This window comes from Loxodonta africana, chromosome 21 (genome assembly GCF_030014295.1).
Source record: "Loxodonta africana isolate mLoxAfr1 chromosome 21, mLoxAfr1.hap2, whole genome shotgun sequence".
NCBI lineage: Eukaryota > Metazoa > Chordata > Mammalia > Proboscidea > Elephantidae > Loxodonta > Loxodonta africana.
Genome location: NC_087362.1, coordinates 76,006,840 through 76,031,298, shown reverse-complemented (window position 1 = coordinate 76,031,298; position 24,459 = coordinate 76,006,840). Strand labels below are relative to the sequence as shown.

General features: G+C 44.8%; 1 protein-coding gene across 4 annotated transcripts in view; it reads left to right on the top strand.

Annotated features, from left to right (window-relative positions):
• The first annotated feature begins 772 nt into the window (after positions 1–772).
• The window catches only part of LOC100668934 (ATP-binding cassette sub-family C member 12), an 83,548-nt gene continuing 59,861 nt past the window's right edge, over positions 773–24,459 (top strand). For 2 of the 4 annotated variants that reach the window (XM_064274134.1, XM_064274135.1), the window contains exons 1-9: positions 773–891; positions 5,677–5,832; positions 9,669–9,816; positions 10,100–10,333; positions 10,860–11,033; positions 11,816–11,963; positions 14,952–15,100; positions 18,749–18,856; positions 20,873–21,151. In XM_064274134.1, the coding sequence (XP_064130204.1) occupies positions 773–891; positions 5,677–5,832; positions 9,669–9,816; positions 10,100–10,333; positions 10,860–11,033; positions 11,816–11,963; positions 14,952–15,100; positions 18,749–18,856; positions 20,873–21,151 (1,515 nt within the window). Of the gene's footprint in view, positions 892–5,676; positions 5,833–9,668; positions 9,821–10,099; positions 10,334–10,859; positions 11,034–11,815; positions 11,964–14,951; positions 15,101–18,748; positions 18,857–20,872; positions 21,152–24,459 lie in introns of all 4 variants that reach the window. The other 2 variants (XM_003416344.3, XM_064274136.1) reach the window with 2 other exon arrangements.

Sequence of the window (24,459 nt, the reverse complement as noted above, 5' to 3'; positions counted from 1 at the left end):
ACTGACAGTGTTGTAGTTCAAGATAGATCTTGAAGTCTTCTTTTTGATGATGAATGCAACATCATTTTTCTTCAATTTGTCATTTTCAGCTTAGCAGACCATATGATTGTCGGACTCAAAATGGCCAATACCAGTCAATTTCAGCTCACTAATGCCTAGGATGTCAGTGTTTATGCACTCCTCTTCATTTTTGATGACTTCTAATTTTTGTAGATTCATACTTCATACAGTCCACCTTCCATTTACTAATAGATATTTGCAGCTATTTCTTCTCATTTTGAGTTGTGACACATCAGCAAATGAAAGTCCCGAAATCTTGATTGCATCTGCTTTATTAAGGTCAACTGTACTATGAGGAGGCATCTCTTGCCCAGTCGTATTTTGAGTGCCCTTCAACCAGAGGAGCTCGTCTTCTGGCACCTTATCAGACAATATTCCTCTGCTATTCATAAGGTTTTCACTGGCTAATTCTTTTCAGAAGTAGACTGCTGGGTCCTTCTTCCTAGTCTATCTTAGTCTGGAAGCTCAGCTGAAACCTGTCTACCATGGATGACCCTGCTGGTATTTGAATACTGGTGGCATAGCTTCCAGCATCGCAGGAACACACAAGTCCCCAAAGAATGACAAACTGAGAGATGAATTGGGGAAGGTGGAGTAGGGGCTGCCTAATTCCATTCCAGTGTCCTCATCTCTCAGTGAAACTTCTCATCTTTCTGCTGTAGATTGAGAACATCCTAAAACTAAGAGTCTAGGATTCCAGGCTGCCATCAAGATGGTGGGTGAAGGCCCTTACCTCATGTCAGACCTGTACCGGCGAGGCCATCGGAGGTCCTTTTTCGAGAGATATGACCCCAGCCTGAAGACCATGATCCCAGTGCGACCTTATGCAAGGTAAGCCAGGATAAGTCTTGGAGGCCTCAAAACTACTGGGTGGGGGTGGGGCAGGGCCGGGCAGAGCTTTCAGGGATCAGGAGAGCCAGCCAGCTTCTGCTCCTCATGCTGCTGCCTCTGTATGTGTGTCCTTTTGTCCATCCATCCATCCACATGTTTATTCGTTTATCCACCAGGCACTTCTTGCCTTCTTTTGCTTTTGGATGAGAGGTAGACAATAGCTAACCTTTAAGGAGAACTTTGTACATGTCAGGCCCTGTTAAAGCACCTTACAAATCTTCTCATTCAATCTTCGCAATCACCCTCGAGTTGCTAGGATTATCTTCATCTGGTAAATTGGGAAAGCGAGGCACAGAAAGATTAAGCCACTTGACAGAGGTTCAAACTACACCCATTGCTGTTGAAGCAATTTCAACTCATAGCTACAATATAGGATGGAGTAGGACTTTTCCCATAGGGTTTCCTAAGCTGTTTTCTTTCCTGAAGCAGACTGCCTCATCTTCCTCCCTCAAAGTGGGTTGGTGAGTTCAAACCATCAACCTTTCAGTTAATAGCCAAGTCAGGTAGCTTTTCCTTCATAGGAATCTACTTCAACAGTTAATGGCTTTAAACAATTGCCTTTGGTTTAGCTTCTAATTCTTTGACTAAGCAATTTGGGCTTGAGCTCAGCTGTGTGGTTCATCTGGTCTTAACTGTGCTTATTCATGCATCTATTGGTCATCATGGTGGTGGCTGTGCTTCTGGGGGCTGGCTGAGCAATATGGTCCATGTGGACTCCCAACCTTCAGCAGGCTAGCCTGGGCTTGATCTCATCCCAGTATAATAGGATTCCCAGAGAATTGTTAGATTGTTAGATATTACTCTGTGTCTCTGACTTTTAGTCCCTCTCAGGCGATTTATTATTCAGGGGCAAAAACTCAGTCTTTTCTTTCATTTCTTCTTCCTTTCCTCCTTCTCCTTCTCCCCCCACACCATATTCTTCTTCCTTTTCTCTTACCCCTCCTCTATCCTCCTCCACCATTATGTGATACCTAATATTTATGCAGCACATTACATGTTGTCTTAGGATTTTCTAGAGAAAACAAAACCAGTAAAAGCGCTGAACAGAAGATTTCAAAGAGCAACTCAAGAAGACAAAGGAAAGTATTATAATGACAAGTGCAAAGACCTGGAGATAGAAAACCAAAAGGGAAGAACACGGTTGGCATTTCTTAAGCTGAAAGAACTTAAGAAAAAACTCAAGCCTTGAATTGCACTACTGAAGAATTCTATGGGGAAAGTATTAAGGCACTCAGAAAGAATCAAAAGGCGGAAGGAATGCACAGAGTTGTTATACCAAAAAGAATTGGTCAATGTTCAACCATTTAAAGAGGTAGCATATGATCAGGAACCGATGGTACTGAAGGAAGAAATCCAAGCTGTACTGAAGGCATTGGTAAAAAACAAGGCTCCAGGAATTGATGGAATATCAACTGAGATGTTTCAACAAACAGATGCAGCGCTGAAAGTGCTCACTCATCTTTGCCAAGAGATTTGGAATATAGCTACCTGGCCTACTGACTGGAAGAGATCCATATCTATGCCTGTTCCCAAGAAAGGTGATCCAACCGAATGCAGAACTTATTGAACAGTATCATTAATATCACATGCAAGCAAAATTTTGCTGAAGATCATTCAAAAGTGGCTGCAGCAGTGTATTGACAGGGAACTGCCAGAAATTCAGGCTGGATTCAGAAGAGGACGTGGAACCAGGGATATCATTGCTGATGTCAGATGGATCCTGGCTGAAAGCAGAGAATACCAGAAGGATGTTTACCTGTGTTTTATTGACTATGCAAAGGCATTCAACTGTGTGGATCATAACAAATACTGGATGACATTGCCAAGAATGGGAATTCCAGAACATTTAATTGTGTTCATGAGGAGCCTGTACACAGATCAATAGGCAGTTGTTCAGACAGAACAAGGGGATACTACGTGGTTTAAAGTCAGGAAAGGTGTGTGTCAGGATTGTATCCTTTCACCATACCTATTCAGTTTGTATGCTGAGCAAATAATCTGAGAAGCTGGACTATAAGAATAAGACTGGGTCATTAGGATTAGAGAAAGACTCTTTAGCAACCTGCGTATGCAGATGACACAACCTTACTTGCTGAAAGTGAAGAGGACTTGAAGCACTTACTGATGAAGTTCAAAGATCACAGCCTTCAGTATAGATTATACCTCAAAATAAAGAAAACAAAAATCCTCACAGCCAGACCAATAAGCAACATCATGATAAATGGGGAAAAGATTGAGGTTTTCAAGGGTTTCATTTTACTTGGATCCACAATCAACACCCATGGAAGCATCAGTCAAGAAATCAAAAGATGCATTGCATTGAGCAAATTTTCTGGAAAGGATCTCTTTAAAGTGTTTAACAGCAAAGATGTCACCTCGAAGACCAAGGTATGCCTGATTCAAGCCATGGTATTTTCAATTGCATAATGTGCATGCGAAAACTGAAAAATGAATAGGGAAGACCAAAGAAGAACTGACGCCTTTGAACTGTGGTGTTGGCAAAGAATATTGAATATACCACGGACGGCCAAAAAATGAACAAATCTGTCTTGAAAGAAGTACAACCCGAATGCTCCTTAGAAGTAAGGATGGTGAGACTGCATCTTATATACTTTGGACATGTTGTCAGGAGTGGTCAGTCCCTAGAGAAGGACAACGTGCTTGGTAAATTACAGGGTCAGAGGAAAACAGAAGACCCTCAATGAAATCGATTGACACAGTGGCTGCAGCAATGGGCTCAAGCATGACAATGATTGTGAGCATGGCGCAGGAGCCGGCAGAGGTTCATTCTGTGGGACATAGGGTCGTTAAGAGTCGGAACTGACTCAACAGCACCTAACAACAGGGACAACACATATATGACTTATTTCAAGGGATTAGCTCATACAATTGTGAGGGGCTAGCAAATATCAAAAATTTGTAAGTCAGACAGCAGGCTGGAGACTTCTGAACCCTTTTGTCCAAGATATGTAAGTCAGGTGATGAGAAGAGTACAGAGCAGACAAACAAACAAACACAGTGCCGTGGAGTTGATTCCAACTCAGAGTGGACAGTTCTGCCAAAATATCTATTTATAGTCTGAAGGCAGAGTATACCCTAAGGAAACTCCCTTTTCAACTGATCTATTGATTGTTTTACATTGGATAACATTATGGAAGATAATTACATTACATTACATCAGTTACATTACATTACATCAATTAATTACATTACATCAATTACATTACATTAAAAAAACATTACATCAATTATATTACATTACACTACACCGCACCGCACCGCACCGCACTGCACTACACTACACTACACTATACTACACTGCACTACGCTACACTACGGGACAGCAACCAGTCCAGTGTCTGGCCAAACCACTGGGAACTAGAGCCTAGTTATGTTGACACATAAAATTAACCATCACACATATGTTAATAGATTTAAAACTGGTAATAAACCATGATGTTGTCTCTAGGTCTTCTCCCTTTCCTCACCCCCACTGTGGAATTCTCAGCTCTGGACCCACCCCTCCTCCTGAGAGCAAATACATGTGCCTGACTCCATAAAGAATCAACTAACGGACCTCCATTTGCCCATCTACGAAATGGGACAGGAGCCTCTTTCCATACAATGATCATGGAACTCAAACACTGGTCAGTGTTCAATAATTGGCTCGCTAAGAAAACTCTTGGTAGTTAGTTGTCTTAGTCATCTAGTGCTGCTATAACAGAAATACCAAGAATGGATGGCTTTAACAAAGAGAAATTTATTTCCTTACAGTAAAGTAGGCTAGAAATCTAAATTCAGGGCATCAGCTCCAGGGGAAGGCTTTCTCCCTGTGTTGGCTCTAGAGGAACGTCTTTCTCATGAATCTTCCCCTGGACTAGGAGCTTCTCTTTGCAGGAACCCCGGGTCTAAAGGACGCTCTCTGCTCCTGGTGCTTCTTTCTTGGTGGTATGAGGTCTCCAGCTCTCTGCTTGCTTCCCTTTCCTTTTATCTCTGGTAAGATAAAAGGTGGTACAGGCCATACCCCAGCGAAACTCCCTTTATATTGGATCAGGGATGTGACCTGCTAAGGGTGTTACAATCCCACCCTGATCCTCTTTAACATAAAATTACAATCACAAAATGGAGGACAACCACAGAATACTGGGAATCATGGCCTAACCAAATTAATACACACATTTTTTTGGGGGGGACATGATTCAATCCATGACAGTAGTGTTTATTGAGTTTGTTTTTTTTTTGAAAAAAAAATTGAGGTTTAGGGTTCACATATTCCTACCATGGTCAGGCTATCGACATGACATCACTGAATGTGAAATCCGGAGTGTGCTGAGGCTCACTGTTGTAATGTATTTCTGCCAGACAGAAAGGACAGACTTAAACAACAATCTCAAGACCATAGATATTAGTAAAATGTACTGAAGTAACTAAAAAGGAGTGAGCTTTTGGTATTTATCACCTTTGTTTTTAACATAATTTACTTAATTTTAAGTGTTTATTATTATTTAATTTGTAATAATGGCTGCATTTAACAAGTGACCTGCAGAATTCTTGAGCATTCAACAACTGGCCATCACGAGCTGGTCCGAGCTGGCTCTGGCACACCCTACTCCAAGGTCTAAAGTTGCACGCCACAGGTTCTGAGCCTGCCTGTGGTCAGTACCGCAGTTAAGAATAAAAGCCAGAGCATCACCCTGGAGCACCAAGCAACTTGTTTGTCTGCAGGTTGGCCCCCAACCCTGTGGATGATGCAGGGCTGCTCTCCTTTGCCACCTTTTCCTGGCTCACTCCAGTGATGATTCGAGGCTACAAGCACACGCTGACTGTGGACACCCTGCCCCCATTGTCGCTGTATGACTCATCCGACACCAATGCCAAAAGGTACCAGGGCTTGCTTGGGTCAATCACCTTGGGAGAGGAGCCCATTCTAGGAAGGGCCTGTGAGCCCCTTTGCATGCTCCCATGTCCCAGGTGTGCGGCTCTCTGAGACGTGGGCGAGGCTGACTACACTTCTTGTAGGTGAGCACTGGGAAGAGTCTGGGGGGAAAAAGGACCAGTTGGAGAACTATGACCTGAGGCTCCGCCTGCTGGGCAGTTGGTTTTTTGTAGGAGTGCCGCATCAGGACAAGGTGGCTGGATTCCCACTTTGCTCTGTGCTGGCAGGATCCACCTGGGTTGCTGCACAAGCCCTGGGCATCCTGTTCTCCTTCAGCTTTAAAAATTGCTATTGGGCTTTCATATTACAAAATACATTTAGGTTGAACCACATGAAACTGCTCATCTTTTGCATTTTTGACTTCTAAAAATGACAGTTTCGTATAATCCAACCTTATTCATGTTCATTATAAAAATGTTAAAACAAGAGAAGTTGTAAAAGCAAACAGTGGAAGTATGCCCACCATCTCCAGCTGCACTCCCCAGAGGTAAGCACTATTTAATGTTGGCAGGATCTGTTCAAAAATTTTTCTACTCTGATTAAACACACCCTGTGCTACCATCCTCTACAGATCAATACCTCCTTCTCTTCCTCTCAACCCTTAGGTCATGTTTTCTGCTTTACACAAAAAATGAAGCATCCTTTTTAATTGCTGATGACTTTGCTATTTTTGATTAGGAGGTTATCAAGATTTTCCATGTCAGCACAAAGACACCAACTTTATTCTTTCTAACAGCCATGTTGACCTCTGTGGTCCTGATGAACCATTATGTATTTACGGGGAAGTTCTCCAGGACCTCTGCATGAGTTTTTCCTTGGAGTCTCCCTATCTTTGACGACAGGGGTAAAGTGCAAGGTACAGCCTGGAGTATATACTTAAAGGGCTGGGAATTTTCATCAGAGCCCTGCAACTGCTTCCAGAATTGTGCTTCCCCTCACGTGCACCCTAATGAAATCTCAGACAGGTAGTAACTTCCAAAATATGCAATCTGGAGAAAGTTACCATCAAGCACTGAGAGAAAGGGCTGGACCAGTATCCTCTGGGACCAGTGTCTGTGGAATCTCAGATCTACCTCTCTGGCTAGTACTTCTCAGGCTGTTTTTAACGTTTCATTCCATCTAGTCAAGGAGTCCTCGGGTGGCATAACGGTTAACACACTTGGCTGCTAACCAAAAGGTTGGTGGTTCAAGTCTACCCAGAGACATCTCTAAAGAAAGGCCTGGCAATCAACTTTTGAAAAGTCAGCCGTTGAAAACCTTTTAGAGTGAAGTTATTCTCTGACACACATGGGGATGCCATAAGTTGCACTCAACTCAAGGCAACTGTTTTTTTTCCCATCTACTCAACTCCTCTTCTGTGCTATGCTCCACTCCTAGGTAATCTCATCCACTCCAAAGGCTTCAAACACATGCTAACACTTTTAATAACATGTCTATCTCCAGTTCATGCCTCTGAATTCATATGCTCAGCACCTGACTTCATAGCCGTACCTGGATGCCTCGTAGTGTTGTTGTTGTTAGGTGCTGTCAAGTTAGTTCCGACTCATAGCCACCCTATGCACAACAGAATGAAACACTGCTGGATCCTGAGCAATCCTCACAATTGTTGCTATGCTTGAGCCCATTGTTGCAACCACTGTGTCAATTCATCTTGTTGAGGGTCTTCTCTTTTTCACTGGCCCTCTACTTTATTAAGAATGATGTCCTTCTACAGGGACTGATCCCTCTTGACAACAAGTCCAAAGCATGTGAGATATAGTCTTGCCATCCTTGCTTCTAAGGAGCATTCTGGTTGTACTTCCTTCAAGACAGATTTGTTCATTCTTTTGGCATTCCATGGTATATTCAACATTCTTTGCCAAAACCACAATTCAAAGGCGTCAATTTTTGTTAGGTATTCCTTGTGGACTTGTTCTAAATTTTCTTCAGGTTCAACTTGAAGTTGCATAGGAGCAATTTATGGTCTGGTCCACAGTCAGCCCCAGGCTCTGTTCTGACTGATGATTTTGAGCTTTTCCATTGCCTCTTTCCACAGTTATAATCAATTTGATTCCTGTGTATTCCTTCTGGTGAGGTCCACATGTATAGTCGCCATTTATGTTGTTGAAAAAAGGTATTTGCAATGAAGAAGTCGTTGGTCTTGCAAAATTCAATCATGCAATCTCCAGCATCATTTCTACCACCAAGGCCATATTTTCCAACTACCAATCTCTCTTCTCTGTTTCCAAATTTCACACCCCAGTCACCAGTAATTATCAGGGCATCTTGATTGCATGTTTGATCAATTTCAGACTGCAGAAGTTGGTAAAAATCTTCAATTTCTTCATCTTTGGCCTTAGTGGTTGGTATGTAAATTTGAATAATAGTCATATTAACGGGTCTTCCTTGTAGGCATTATTGATTTTATCCTACCACTGACAGCATTGTACTTCAGGATAGATCTTGAAATGTTCTTTCTGACGATGAATGCAATGCCATTCCTCTTCAAGTTGTCATTCTGGGCATAGTAGTTGCCTCGTAGGCATCTTATATCTAAAGCAGTGTTGTTGATCCTCCGCCCCAACCTGACAGTATTCTCCTCCTTTTCCTCTTTTCCTCATCTTGGTAAACTCCATCCACTAGGTAAACTCTGCTCAAGACAGAAAATGGGGGTTATCTGTGACCCCACTTCTTCTTTTCTCCCCCATCCAATTTGTCAGTGAGTCCGGTTGTCTTCTTGTCCACCTTTTCTTATCTCCACTCTCCCCCATGTCAACCACTACCACCCCTCACCTGAACTCCAACTCTCTGCCATGTGGTCCCCTTTGCTTTCCTCACCACTGTAATCCATCAATCTCACAGTATCCAGGCTGATCTTGTAAATAAATAAAGTAATCTTGTCACATCTGCTTAAAGACTTGTCATGGCTTTTTTACTCTTGAACTCTAGGTTCTTCCTGAGGCTTCTGAGTTCCCGTGTGACTTGGCTCTGCCTTGGTGCCTGGTATCCTTTCAGCTCCTCTCCTTCATCACCACACTCTGCCACATTGGCCTTCTCCTTTCAGGTCTGCCCAATGGACAAGTTCCTCTCAGGCCTGGAGAAGATTTTTCCCTTCTTTCTCTGTTGCTTCTGTCTTCTTATCAGAACTGTTATTGTGCTAATAAGGGCATTGGTGGTCAAGTGGCAGAATTCTTGCTTTCATGAGGGAGACCCAGGTTCAATTCCCAGCCAATCCACCTCATGTGCAGCCACCAGTCATCTGCTGGTGGAGGCTTATGTGTTGCTACGATGCTGAACAGGTTTCTGTGGAGCCTCCAGACTAAGATGGACTGGGAAGACAGACATGATGACTTACTTCCAAAAATCATCCAGGGAAAACCCCATGGATCACAATGGTCTGATCTGCAACCAGTCGTGTGGATGGCTCAGGACAAGACAGTGTTTTTTCCCTCTGTGCGTGGGTTCATCACGAGTCTGGGCTGACTCAGAGGCAGTGACAACAACATTGTGCTAATAAGCAGCACTGGATGGTGGAGATGAAAAGTGGGAAGAGCAGTGAAGGCCTAGAAAGTACTCAAATACCAGATAGGCAGTCATACCAGCTAGCATCTTGGCTCTGTCCCCTGACCCTCCTGTACCCCTCTCCTGGAAAAGAAGAAAGGAGAATCAGTGCTGCCCATCTGAGGCCACCACTCCAGGAATGAGGACTCTGCTAACCTCTCAAGGCAGTGTCCATCAGAATAACTTCAAATAGCAAGTAGAAATCTAAATGCCTTTCTTTCTTCCTGTCCTTTCATCATAGATTTCGAATCCTTTGGGATAAAGAGGTAGAGAGGGTGGGGGCTGAGAAAGCCTCCCTGGGCCAAGTGGTCTGGAAATTCCAGCGGACACGAATTTTGATGGACATTGTGGCCAACATCCTGTGCATCGTCATGGCAGCCATAGGGCCGGTGAGTGGGGCTGGCTCTTTTGCCTCGTCTCCTGGTCCCCAGATCTGCAAAGAATGTCGTTAGTACTTTCTCTGTGAGCTGGTGGGTTCAGTACATTGTCATTATCTTTGTGCTCCTTGGGGGCAAATGTTCATAAAGCTAATCCTTGTCAAGCACAGCAGCGGCCGCTGAAAGTAATTAGAAAGTTTGCCTCATAAAGTCAGCTTGCTGACCTTATCTGAGGCCTCCTGTATGGCCTTGGCCTCCAGCAGCCCTCTCCTGTCTCCACTACACTCTTTTACAGACAGTTCTCATTCACCAAATCCTCCAGCAGACCGAGAACACCTCCAGGAAAGTCTGGGTTGGCATCAGCCTGTGCTTTGCCCTTTTTGCCACTGAGTTTACCAAAGTTCTGTTTTGGGCCCTTGCCTGGGCCATAAATTACCGCACGGCGATCCGGTTGAAGGTGGCAGTCTCTACCATGGTTTTTGAAAACCTGGTGTCCTTCAAGACGCTGACACATATCTCTGTTGGCAAGGTAAGCTGGTACAGGAGGAGTCTCATTGCTGGTAGGTTGAAAGAGAGTAGAACAAAAGGGATATGTCTCCCAAATTGAGTTGGCTCCCTTTAAGAATTCATTCCCAAAGGTCCATTGGACACTTCGGTTGACATCTGATTGACAAAGAGTCACGTGGCCACACTCCTTCCATAAAGGAGGCTTCTAACTGGACATGCTATTGCCCTTGATAAAGCAGGGTTGTACTAATAAGGAGAAGGGGACAATAAATATAGGATAGGCAGCTAGAAGTCTCCCCTACATGCTCCTAGGTGGTAATATTACCCTATAAGGGTTTCTTCATTGGGATTCTCGGTCTAAAAGATTGTTTCCTCCAAAGTCATACCAGAAAGAGACCCACAAAACTCATCATGTTGGCCCCTTATCATTCCTGATGAAGGCAGTTTTTCTCTTCTCTCCTCAGAGCCCTGGGTCATTTTGAAAGCCTTTGGTTGAGAAAATAGTTGGGTGACCTTTGAAAGCCTGAACACGTGCTCTTTCTTTCTAGGTGCTCAATATACTGTCAAGTGATAGCTATTCCTTGTTTGAAGCTGCCTTGTTTTGTCCCTTGCCAGCCACCATTCCTATCCTAATGGCCATTTGTGCAGTGTACGCCTTTTTCATTCTGGGGCCTACAGCTCTCATCGGGATATCCGTGTATGTCATATTCATTCCCATCCAGGTAATGGCAGGGGGTTGTAATTGTCACTGCTTCACGCTTTGCATTTCACACACATTTGTTTGCTGGGTTGGATAAAAAAAAAAAAACTGAAGGCATAAATTCCGGGGCACGGACCTGAGGCTTCTGCACCCTCTCTGTGTCCCCAGGTGTGTTGTGCATGTGCCTTTCTGTGCCCACAGGTGTGCTGCCCATACACCCACTCTGTGCCCACAGGTGTGCCACCCATGTGCCCACTCTGGGCCCAAAGGTGTGCTGCCTGTGTGCCCTCTCTTGTCCCACAGGTGTGCTCTCCTTGCACTCATTCTGTACCCACAGGTGTGTCCCCATGTGTCCCCTCTGTACCCACAGGTGTGCAGCCCATGCACCCACTCTGTACCCACAAGTGTGCTCTGCATGCATCCTCTCTGAGCCCACAGGTGTGCTGCCTGTGTGCCCATTCCATACCCACAGGTGTGCTTTCTTTTGCTGGCACATTGTAGTTTTTTAAAGATGGAATTTGATGCCCTGGGGAAGGGAGCTGTGCTCCTTCAGTCTACACAGCTCCCAGCTCCCAGCTCCCCACTTGCATCCTGCAGTTCACTTATTTATATCACCTGCCCAATCCCAGGGGATGGTCCACAGACCACATCTGCTGCCACAGCACAAGGAAAGGACTCGGCTGAGACTCTCCAACCAACTTCCCTCTGAACTTTTGCCGGCACTTACGTTCTGATCCCTGGTTCTTTAGGCTAACTGCAACTCAGCAATTCTCCCTGAGCACAGTGTATGTCCCTTGATTTCAGATGTTTATGGCTAAGCTCAATTCAACTTTCCGAAGATCAGCAATTTCAGTGACAGACAAGAGAGTTCAGACAATGAATGAGTTTCTGACCTGCATCAAGCTGATTAAAATGTACGCCTGGGAGGGATCCTTTACAAAGACCATTCGAGGTAGGACGAGAGCATCTTACAGAGCCACGTACTCTTTGACGGTGCTCATCAAAGGGGTTTCTAGGGCTCCTGGGGCCAAGTATTCCAGAAGTGGCTGAACAGGGCCCTGAGATGCTAGGCAGGCTTTTCAAAGATTAGGGAGCTTTTATAACAGACCTGGGCATCTGTTGTGGTAAACCCAAGGGCTTGGCAGGTTAGCTGTATATGGTCTTGTCTTTACTGGGGCATTGGGATGTTGGTACTGACTACTTACCTTTTTAAAAAATAATCCACTAAAACAATACGACCAGGAGACGAGCTGTCTCAAGTGATTTCCTTGATTTAGAAGAAGTCTACACACACACACACACACACACACACTCACACAGATACCGCCTCCTACTCGCCTACAGCAGCCTCGTCACATTTGGATGGCTCACTAACTCGACATTCCTTGGGCAGATACAGGGGTGCATATATAGTTTCTTTTTTTTTTTTTAAAGATATTAAAACTATTTCAATCAACTATAAATGCAAATCTAATTGCAGGTACATTTACATAATTGCCGACATAGACTCAGGTGGTTGGCCGGTTAACGATCTGAACCCCTGTCACAACTGACTTTCTGGATCTACAATTACACTTTTGCCCCAGCATGTAATTGGGGCTTAAGCTGTGTGTCTGCACTTTAGGGCCTGGCTTTAGAAAACCTGCTTCTGAGTTGGCCAAAGGAAGTGCCCCAGTTTGGGACATCTATAGTTCCATTTGCCCCCTTGAGGATCCAGAAGCACTTTCTCACACACTCGAGTCACTCCAGTTCAATTTAATTTGATTTGATTCCATTTGACTTAATTCAATTTAACTTACTATAATTCATCTCAGTTTAATTCAATAAATATTTACCAAGTTCCTGCATGTGCAAGGCCACAGGAGCTACACAAATGACCAGGAAAAGGATCCCTGCTTTAAAGGTTCAGGAAGGCTGAGCTGTGAAGCTCAAAAATACCTACAAGTTTGTGGGCTCTTCTGGAATATACCCAGAATCCATCTGCTTCTCTCCATTCGACCACCTTCATAGCCCAAGCCAACATTCTCTCCCTCCAAGACTATGCAAGAACTCCAGTGCTTCCCTGCTTCCACCTAGTTGTCCCCTACTATCCAATTATGTACCCAGAAGCCAGAGTGACCTTTCAAAATCTCCATCAGATCATGCCCCTGCCTCCCTGCTGACAAGTATAGTGGCTTCTCATCATACTTAGAGTTATTTCAACTTAGGACTTTTGACTGAAATCCAGGTTCTGTCACTTGGACTATTAGGTCTGGCATGATCTGGCCCCTGGTGACCATCAGGATCTCATTGCACTTGACACTCACCCTGGATAACTCCAGCCCAGCCGTGCTAACCTTCTCTCTCCTATTAGAGCCACATGCCAACCTCAGTCACTCCTCAGGAGCTTTGCACTTGCTGTACCCTCTGCCTGGAGTGCTCTTCCGCTACATGTTCACAGGATGTCTTGACTTTAGGTCTCCTCTCAAATATCACTGCCCCAAGCAGGTCCTCTGCCCACCAGTTCTTCTTAATCGTGCCACCTTGTTTGTTTCTTTCCTATCACCCAATACAAGCTGTAATTATGTAATGGTTTATTTCTTCATTGTCTCTCTCCCCCGCTGGAAGAGGACTGAGACCCTGTTTACTCCTATATTCCCCAGCGCCAAGCACAGGGCCTGGCATATAGTAAATGTCAGATTAAAATTTGTTGAATGAGTGAATACATTAATTCATTACCGTACAGGATGAAAGGGGGAAAGTGCCACAGGAGAAACTGAGCAAGCTCCATGGGAGCTGAAGGGGGAGCAAACTGGGTTGGAGAAACCAAGGCCGAGGTGGCCTTTTAGATGGGTCTTGAAGGATGGAGAGGATCTGGATGCACAGAGAGTTGGGGAAGCCCCCAGGTAGGAGCAGAGGCCCAGAGGTAGAGATGTGTGGGTGTGCTCGTGGAAAAGGAGGTGGTTGGGTGTCCTTGAGGCGAAGGGCATCTGATAGCAGAGCTTAGGATCACGGTAGAACTGGGTGCCAATCTTGGCTCCATCAGTCAATAGGCAAGTAAGTTAGCCTTGCTTGGACTAGCTACTCTCCTGTGCAAAGGGCATAGGAATTCCTCTCCCTCGTCACACAGCAGGGAGAACCATCTAACGAGATGGTGCATGTGGAGTGCTCAGCAGAGCGCCTGGCACATCGTGAGTGCTCCGTAAGCAACAGCTGTCACATTGCTAACGTGACAGGGATCTTGCAGATAAGGCTGGAATCAGGGTTGGTGGGAACTTCAGATATCAGAGAAAGAAGTTTTCAGCTCAGTTTTGATCAGCGCAGAGTCGTGCGCATCACTTGGACCAGCGAAAGGAGAAAACTCTCCTTGAGTTTAAAGCCTTTCCTGGGACACAGGCAGGGGCCCCATTTGGTGGTCTTTAGGCCGGCATAGGTGCTTTGTTTGGCTCCTACAATATTTAAAAATTTGTCTCAATTAGTTGCCAACATTCACGAGTAGGGGGATGTCTCATAAAAATCTGAATCTGAGTTTCTTCCAAAGAATCGAAGTTAACAAATACTAGGCTCACTTGCCCACATGGCAACCACTCGCTGGCACTGAGGAGAGGCCACCCCTCTCAACCAGGCATGGGCTCCTCATTTCGCCACATCCCTCACTCTTCCTCTGGTCCTACAAGCTGCCCACTGGCCTACTTCACGTTGCTTGTAAGGCATCTGAGTTTATGACTCCTGCCACACACAGTCATCAGGACGGGAAGGGGCCTTGGAAATCATGGCACCTGACCTGTATGGCTGCTGGGCTTGTGCTCTGTGCGTTTCATGTACTCCCTCTCATAAAGCTTCACCACAGGAACTTCACAAACACTCATTTGAAGGAAGATGAGGGTGGGTTGAGACATTTATTAATGCTGGGGCTTGACATGCAGGATGAGGTCACGCTGGACTGCTTTCTATTTGACAGACATAAGGAAGAGGGAAAGGAAGTTACTGGAAAGAGCTGGATTTGTCCAAAGTGGAAATTCAGCCCTGGCGCCTATCGTGTCCACCATAGCCATTGTATTGACATTCTCCTGCCACATCCTTCTGAGACGCAGGCTCACCGCCCCCGTGGTAAGAACCATCCCCAGATCTGGCGTCTTTTGCACCCCAACCACAGCCAGCCCCAGGTGGGAAGTTCCTCCCCACCCTTTCCTGGCATGGCGTTAGAACACCCAGTCACAGTGGGCCAGACTCTGCAGAATTCCACCCCAACTTTTGAAGCAACTGCTTGGGCTGACTGTGAGCCCCAGACTGTCTGGCTCCGATTCTTATCTGGTTCTTGGCAGGGCAGGGGTCATAGTTAACATCATAGTAACAGCGTAGTTACATTCCAGATGCAAATATGATTTTACATTCCGAAAGCAAAAGTGAAGCAAACCAATCCCAGGGCTGTTAGGTTTATACATACCATAGGAAGAAGGAGCCCTTGTTGTACAATGGTTAAGTGCTTGGCTCCTAACCCAAAGGTTGACGATTCGAACCCACCTAGCAACTCCATGGGAGAAGGACCTGGTGATCTGCTGCTATAAAGATTACAGCCTAGAATACCCTCTGGGGCAGTTCTACTCTGCCACATGGGGTTGCTATGAATTGAAATTGACTCGACAGCAAGCAACAGCAATACAGAAAAGAAAGTTTGAGAAAATTCATTTAGTGGGTCGTGTGGTAGGTACCAAGAGAGGCAGTGTGGTGTGTGGGCTTGGAGCTGGGACTGCCTTGTTTAAATCCTGCTCTGCTACTTGGTAGCTGTGGCTTATGGCGAATGCTTGACTACACTTGCCTTAGGTTTATTATCTGTGAAATGGGGATGACGATAACGATAATCATCAGCGAGGTTGCGAGAACTAAGTTATTTTATGTAAACCTCATAGAACAGTGCTGGTACTAAGTGCTCTATCAGTCTCTGCTATTATTATTCACCCAATTCTCACCCAGGCCAGGCAAACGCAGGTTGGCAGGTTTGGGGAGAGAACTGGGATGAGTTTGAGATGTTAGGCTTTTTGCAAAGGGGACCTGAGCATTCGAAGGTAAAGAAATGGTGAGCTAGAGGAAAATTGGTCACTGGCTTAAAGAAAGCAACAATACTCAAGATAATAAACCACGTAGCTGATGGGCAAGTGACTGGGCTAGTAAAAGCCAGCGAATGCTGGAAAAGAAGAGTAGGCAAGTCTAGGCAAACTCATCCTGGAAGAATTGCACCAAAGATCAGGGACCTCAAGGGGAGAGGACAGATGAACTTTGAGCAATGAAAATACACTTGTGGGGACTTTCTCTGTGGGGCTGTTAGTTCCATTCCTGCCCTGTGTTTCTTTGTGAGGTACTTGTATTTTTCTCAGGTTCTTGGCAGGTAATAGCTTACGCAGTCTTAGGCTGAAATAAGGCATGAACCCAAAGCCACAATGAATGGCAGCAATGCACTGAAGTCTGAACGGAACGCTACCCAGCTATTGTGACTCCTTCCTATGATCCCAAACGAGCAAGCAAACAAAAATCTACCCAATAGCACACCAGGCACATCCATTTGAAACCAAACTGAGTACACATAGTTAACAGTTTTTTAAACAATGGATTCTGAAAAAACCTAGAGCAAAAACAAATTTCCTGAATGCACAGCTTATATTTCTTTGGGTTCAGAATCCCTAGCTTGCCCAGAGCCACAGCAGCAGTCGCTCAGTCCCAGGTGCTTGGTCACATCAGGCATCTCACAGCAGCCCAGGTGCTCTGCCAACCCAGGGTGGACTTCCAGGGCCAAGGTGGGGCTTTGGGACTTGGCGGAGTTGAATTCTCTTCGGGATGTGTTTCAGACCAGATGTGAAGGGAGCATCCTTCCTCCTGCTCCTAACAAAGTCACTAGGCTTAGTGGAAGCCTGAGGCCCTGTCCATGGGGCCCACTCAACATCAGACAGGATCACTCCGAATTTGCTGAAGGCGGTTGTGTTATTAATTTCTTCAATGGGTGGCTGGGGAGAGGCTGCTAATTACAAGTCGGACAGATGAGATGTGATCAGAGGCATGAGATCGTGTGCCCCTGGAGCACAAATGGAAGCGAGGAAACTTGACTCCATTGAGGCTGTAAGATACTAACTACCCACCATGCAGGCTCAGTGAGGAAGGCCCTGTGACCCTGGTGTGTGGGGCAGCCAGGCCCTGGGAGGGAGAGGCAGAGGTCATTCTCCAGCAGCCAGTGTGGACGAAGGAGGTCTTTCCAGGAGGTTCTGTCTTCATCTTGGAGGGTGTGTGTGGTATGGAAAAGGATGTTCTAGCGTTGAAGTGTTAGGCATGAGAATGGGATGATTTTAGGAAACCACACATAGTATTTTTCTTTTTAAAATTATTTTAATTTTTGTTGCTATTGAAAATATATACAGCAGAACATACACCAATTCAACAATTTCTACATGTACAATTCAGCAACGTGAATTACATTCTTTAAGTTGTGCAGCCATGCTCACCCTCCTTTTCTAAATTGTTCCTCCCACATTAACATAACCTCACTGCCCCCTAAGCTTCCTGTCTAACCTTTGGAGTTGCTGTTGTTAATTTGATCCACGTAGATAGCTCGTTAAAATTGCATAGCACTCTAGGCAGTCATTCTTGACTAATTAAGCTAAATTATTGCTTGGTTTAAAGAAGAGTTCAGATCCCAACAGAGGGTCCCAGACAGAGTGGGAGAAAAATTGTAGGATAAAAAATCAAATTCACAAAAAAGACCAGACTTGCTGATCTGACAGAGACTGGAGGAACCCCTGAGACTATGGCATTAAGACGCCCTCCTGAACTGGAACTGAAGCCGTTCTCAGAGACCACCTTTCAGCTAACCCATAGACAGGCCCATAAAATCAACAATAACACCAGAGAGTCATAGTCTCCTTAGAACAACCAGACAAGATGAAAAAGGTGACATTTGCCCAAAAGCAAAGATGAGAAGGCAGAATGGGCTAGGAAATCAGGACGAAAAGAAATGGGGAACCCAGGGTGGAAACTGGGGAGAGTGCTGACACATTGTGGGGAATGAAACCAATGTCATAGGACACTTTATGTACAAACTATCGAATGGGAAAGTAATTTGCTCTGTAAACTTTCACCTAATGCACAATAAATTAATTTTTTCGTTAATGAAGGAAGATAAGTAAGGCTTCAGGGGATATTTTTGGCTTAAACTTTAAAGGTTATCTCAGGGCAATAATTTTGGGGGTTCATTCAGCCTCAAAGGCGCCAGAAAGTCTGGATTCCAAGGGACTTTGAAATTATGTTCCATATTCCTCTCCCTTTTTGATCAGGATGTTTCTGTAGAGTCTTTGATAAGAATATTCAGTAATGATAGTCCGGCACCATCCAGTTTTTCTGGTCTCATGGCAGGTAGTTGGCCACATGCACAGGATTTTGAGGGAATGGTCTAAATCTAGTAAGGACGTTGTATGGATGGAGATTGCCAAAAGCATTCAGTTAGAGGCTTGCCTCAAACCCTCTCCTCTCTGAATCAGTACAGACAAGAGGATATATTTCCCACCATTTTGGTGAAAATTCAAAAGCAAGGGAGATTAAGATGCTACTAACCCTATTTTTTCTCTGAGCCATGGAAAAAAAAAAAAAAAGGTTCCTCTGAGAATCCCACCTGAGCCACTGTTTCTCATTCAGCAAGTTTAATCCCCATGCATTTAATGGCTCAGAGCCAAGGCAACACCTCCTAAACGCTTATACCTTTCTTTTGTTCTTCAGGCATTTAGTGTGATTGCCATGTTTAATGTCATGAAGTTTTCAGTTGCAATCTTGCCTTTCTCGGTCAAAGCAGTGGCCGAAGCCAATGTGTCTCTAAAGAGAATGAAGGTATAACAAACACTGGGTGAGTAGGGACGAGCGAGCTCATTTCTGGGTGGGGGAGTTCCCAGATATGGGGAAGCTGTGTCAATGCATTTGAGGGCTGGTTCACTGGTCGGGTGGGCGTTGGGCAAAGGGCCACCATTCAGAGTTGGGTCATTGATAGATGTGCATGGAAGAGGGTACAGATGGAATTTTACAGGTTGTCTGCCTTTTTAGTAAAAATGAGATAGAGTCTCGGTACATGGAGATGATGCTCCCGACTCTCTACCATCTACCTAAGCCATAAATCTTCAGTGGTTCCTGGAGTGGGGTTGGGTTTACACTGAGGCATCCCCCTTTAATCCAGTTCTTCCTGTGATGGGTGTGGTGATGGAAGACGTAAAGATGGTGGTAAGGGCACCATATTTGTACACTCATTTAGTCACGTTATTCACTCATTCGTCAAAGATCTATCATAAGCCTTCTATGTGCAAGACACTGTGGGAAATGCAGATATAAGCATTTACCCTCAAGGCCTCCAGTCTAGCATAGGACTATGTACCCCAGTAATTGCTATACAAGGTAACGATATAAGCGACATGCAATAAGGATAGATACAGTGGTTTCAAAGTTCAGACAAGGAATGGAAAAATAAAAGGGAATTTCAGTCGAGTGACCAGCATGTTCAGGTATCTATAAATTGACTGGATGATCTTATTCACCCAAGCCAGAAATCTGGAAGTCATCTTCAGCATCCTTGGTTCCTGTATCCCTCTTCTCACTTACCATCAACATCTAACCAACCAAGAGCTCTATTGAGTTGCCTCCTGGTCACTATATTCCTTCAATTTTAAGTGGCATCATTGTAAGGCTGGGTTGGAAGGTATACTGCTGAGTTATTAATTTTTAAACAAAAATCAATGTCATAAAATTAATTTTTTATACTATGATCTCAGAAAAAAATCACTGGTGTTTCTTAGACTGGAGAAACAGGTATTTCTTGAATCCTCAAACTCTGTCCCTATTGCAATCACCTCCATTCAGGGTTTCGCCATCTCTCATCTAAATGACCACAGACTTCTGAGCCCATCCTCTCTCTTTTTGGTGATGTTGTCCTCAAATTCTTACTCCAATAGCCCCCAGAGAGCTGTTAAAACATTGGTTTGACCACCGATACTCACCTGGTTGAAATTCTTGTATGTTTCCTTGCCGCCTCCAGGATTGAGCCTGAGCCCTCAGCTGATCCTCGGTTATGTCTCCATATCGTTCTCTGTGCCCTTCCTACCTTGAGCTCTGCGCCTCAGTCATCCTGAATTGCTGGTTTCATGCTTCTGCCCCCAGCAGTCCAAGCTGTTGCATGCTTCCCAGCCTTTGCCCAAGCTGTGCCCACCACTAGAATGAGCTCACCCTCTCTCATCTTTGTCTGTGCAGCACCTACACACCTCTCAAGACTCAGCTCTTGGGCCTCGGGATGGCGATCCACATGTCTCTTCTCTGGCAGTTACAGGGCCTTGTCCTGGTCACATTTCACAGAAATGATCTGTGCACGTTCCTGTCTCCCGCTAGACTGCAATCTCTTCAAAGGCAAGAGCCATGCCTTATTTTATTTGCATTTCTGCCGTTAACCCCAGTGTCTGGCACTTAGTAGGCATTTGGCAAATGTTCTGCTGAACTGAGCTGAGTAGGGACCTAAGGGGAGAACATAGCAAAAACTGAGCAAGTGATCTCAGTTTCATAAGCGTTAGCACCCAGCAATGAGGCTCACCACCCAAAGCCCGGTAAAGGCCAACTCTCCTGTATAGGAGGGTGAAATGTAGTTAGGATCAGAATTTTCCAATGTGAATCACCCACATAGGCCTTGTGGCTAAAGAGGCATACGTCCTGTGGATTATTATTCCCCTGGGGAATACCTTCAGAGTCTCTTTCCTGAATGTCATATGTAGAATTGCCAAGATTGTGATTATGGGTCATTAAAAGATATATTGGTATGATTCTTACAAATGGATGACGTCTGCACAGTTAATTTTGTCTCTTTAATCTTAGAAAATTCTCATAAATAAAAGCCCCCCATCTTACATCACCCAACCAGAAGACACAGATACTGTCTTGCTTTTAGCGAATGCCACCTTGTCATGGGAGCAAGAAACCAGCAGGAAAACTGAACTAAAGAAAGTGCAGAACCAGAAAAGCCATTCTCTCAAGAAGCACAGGTTGGAGGCATACAGTGACCTGAGTTTACCAGCCCAGGGAGTCGCTGGCCCAGAAGAGCAAAGTGGCAGCCACAAATGGGTTCTACACAACATAAACTTTGTGGTGAGAAAGGTGGGTGTGTGTTCTATCCTTCCCTCCTCATCTCACAAGCTATGGCCTTCTCAAGGCCTCATATAATTGAGTTGGAATTGTGGGTGGTGGGATGTCTCTAGCCAGGCTCTCTTTTTCTCCCCAAATTTTAAAACTATGTATGTGAACATTGGAGACATCCTCTTCAAGCTGAGGGAAGATGAAATTTGTATTAATCCTGATCTTCAGTGCCTCCTTTGGAGCCAGTTACAATATTGAATGGACAATCAATGACAGGTGGCTAGACTTAAACCAACTAGCTTTCATAAAATTTTTCAGATTTGTTCTTAACTTCACACTGGAGTATCATGATAGATAATAAATAGTTGCTGTCAAGTTGATGCCAACTTTTGATGACCCCATGTGTATTAAAGTAGAACTGTGTTCCATGGAATTTATTTTATTTTATTGTGTCATGGTGAAAATATACATAACAAAACATAGACCATCTCAACAATTTCTACATGTACGATTCAGTAACACTAATTACATTCTTAAGTTGCACAACCATGATTTCCCTTTCCTCTCCCTCCCACCCTGATAACCACTAATAATCTTTGGTTTCTGTATATTTATTTCATAGAAGTGAGTTCGTACAATATTTGTCCTTTTGCGACTGACTTATTTCACTCAGCGTGATATTTTCAAGGTTCATTAATGGTATGGCATGCACCAGGACTTCATTTCTTTTTATGGCTGTTTATGGCTGAGTAATGTTCCATTGTGTACCACATTGTGTTTATCCATTTATCTGTTGATGGACATTTTGGTTGTTTCACTTTTTGGCTTTGTGAAAAGTGTTTCAATGAACACTGGTGTACAAGCATCTGTTTGCATTTCTTCCTTCACTTCTTCTGGGTATATACCTAGGTTTGGAATTGCTGGGTCATGTGGTAGTTCTATGTTCAACTTTTTGAGAAACTTCCAAATTGTTTCCACAGTGTCTGTACCATTTTATATTCCCACCAGCAATGGAAGAAGGTTCTAGTTTCTCCACAACCTTGTCAACACCTGTTGTTTTCAGTTTTTTTTTTTTTATCATTGACATTCTAATAGAGATGAGATGGTATCTCATTGTAGCTTTGTTTTGCCCTAGTGGCACAATGGTTAAGGGCTCAGCTGCTAACCGAAAGGTCTGCAGTTCAAACCCACCAGCAACTCTATGGGAGAGAAGACCTGGCAATCTGTTCCTATAAAGATTACAGTCTAGGAGAGAGAGTCCAAGATGGTGGGTTAGTCACACACGCCTTACCATCTTCTTGCAACAAAAAAACCTAGAAACCAAATGCAACAGATACAGATGACAATCTGGACACTCAGAACAGCAAACAGAAGGTTGAAGAATTAGATCAAACACTGAAGGGAAGGTGAAACTGAATGAAAACTGCGAATAAGAAGGCTGTAGACTCCCTACCAGTCAATCCAGCACAGCATGGCCATCCTTAGACAAAGCAAGAAGCGTTCCTGGGTGAGGAGTACAGGAAGGCAACTTCACGGACGCCCCAATAGGAGGAAGAGATACTGTGTAGACAAATCTGAGAGAAGCAAGGTGAGCAGAACATGAGTTGGATCTGAGGAGGAAAAGTGCAGGAACTTAGGCAAGAGCCCTAGGGTCCAGACAACCATAGAACAGGGAGGGAGCCAGAAAATAGGGGCAGAACTACTCACCAGTGGTGGTCCCTGATCATTTGGGAGGGTAGCACTGGCAGAATGGAGGATCCTTGGCATGGCAGCCAGAGATCCCCCACCGAACCAGACTCTGGACAGCCCTACCTTCTCACATTTAGCCGGGGGTGGGTCCTGATCACCAGATGCACTCTGCAGGGAGTGTCCCGGTGCCCATGCCAGAGACTGAGGAAACATGCTCTCCCTCTGCTCTCCAACCCTATGGCCAGTGGCGAGCTCCCCCTCAATCCCCACCCTCTGATCCACAGCTTGAGTGATCTTGTGACCAGAGGCTCACGACTGCCTCTGCCAGTCCTCATACAGCCACACCTGCTGGTGATCCGTGGTGTGTGCTAGGATCTCCCCTGTGCCTCTCTGCCCACTCAGTGGCTGCTGCTGTGAATTCCCAAGCCACCCAACCAGTGACCCGTGCATCCTCCCCTAGATCACCCAGCAACTGGTGGTGTGCACACACAGCACCCTACCCAGAAATCAGTGAGAATGCTCCCTGAACCCACCATGCCCAGGTGATGGCAGGACAGACACATCGCCTTACCAGAAATGCTAGTCACAGCTCCACAGGTGCCAGCCACACCTCTGCCAAACAATGAGCAGGAGATTCTAACACCCACCCAGCTGCAGCATCACACATCCCACACCCAAACAGTTCCTGCAGGCTTTCTGCACATGCACTGAAACCCTGCATTAGGCCGGATTCTCTAGAGAAGCAAAACCAGTGAAGAGTGCGTGCACGTGTGTGTGTGTGTGTCTATAATTTGCTGATCACGTCAGATGACATCATGGAGGTGATTACATTATATCACAAAATGGAGAATAAGTACATCATTACATATCCGCCAAATTACATAATTGCCAAACTACGTCATTACGTAACTACCAAACTGTATCATTACATACTGCCACACTGCTGAGAATCATGGCCCAGCAAAGTTGGTACACAATCTTAACCATCACAGTCCAGCTCTTGTCAACTTGGCATCTGTTCACATCTCCTTAAACCAAACACTATCTCTAAATAAAGACAATTACGAAGTCATATTTGCACATAAAATGATACAACTAATATGCGTACAACCAAAGTGCTCTAGATCCATTTACATCTTATATTTTATAAGTGAAGAAAACAAAAAAATCTGATGCACATGTACAAGGAAGGAATACTCATTACAGTCAACAATTACAGTCATTGTTTCTGCAACTGGTCACATGACTGTAACTGGTACTTAAAACTACCTTCTTTCACCACCTATTCCATATTTCATTTGCCCTCAGCAAGCACCTCAGCTGACCGCGGTTCTTTGCCCGCTGGGGTGACCCTAACCTTTATTCCTGAAGGGTCTGGGCTGTTAGTAGTCATGTCAGAATTCGGTTGCTGTAGTTTTCCGTTGACTTTAATCACAGGGCACGGTAGTACTAAGAGATGGCCTAAGGGACCTCGTGCATTCCAGACATGCTCTTCTTTACCTCTATTATGTAAAATCAGTGCAATTTCTCCTTGGCAATCAGGATCCTACCCAAATTTAGGGACCATCTCAGGAATTGATTTGACTCATGGAATACTAATGACTGAACACCAGACAAGCTATGGGATGACATCAAGGACA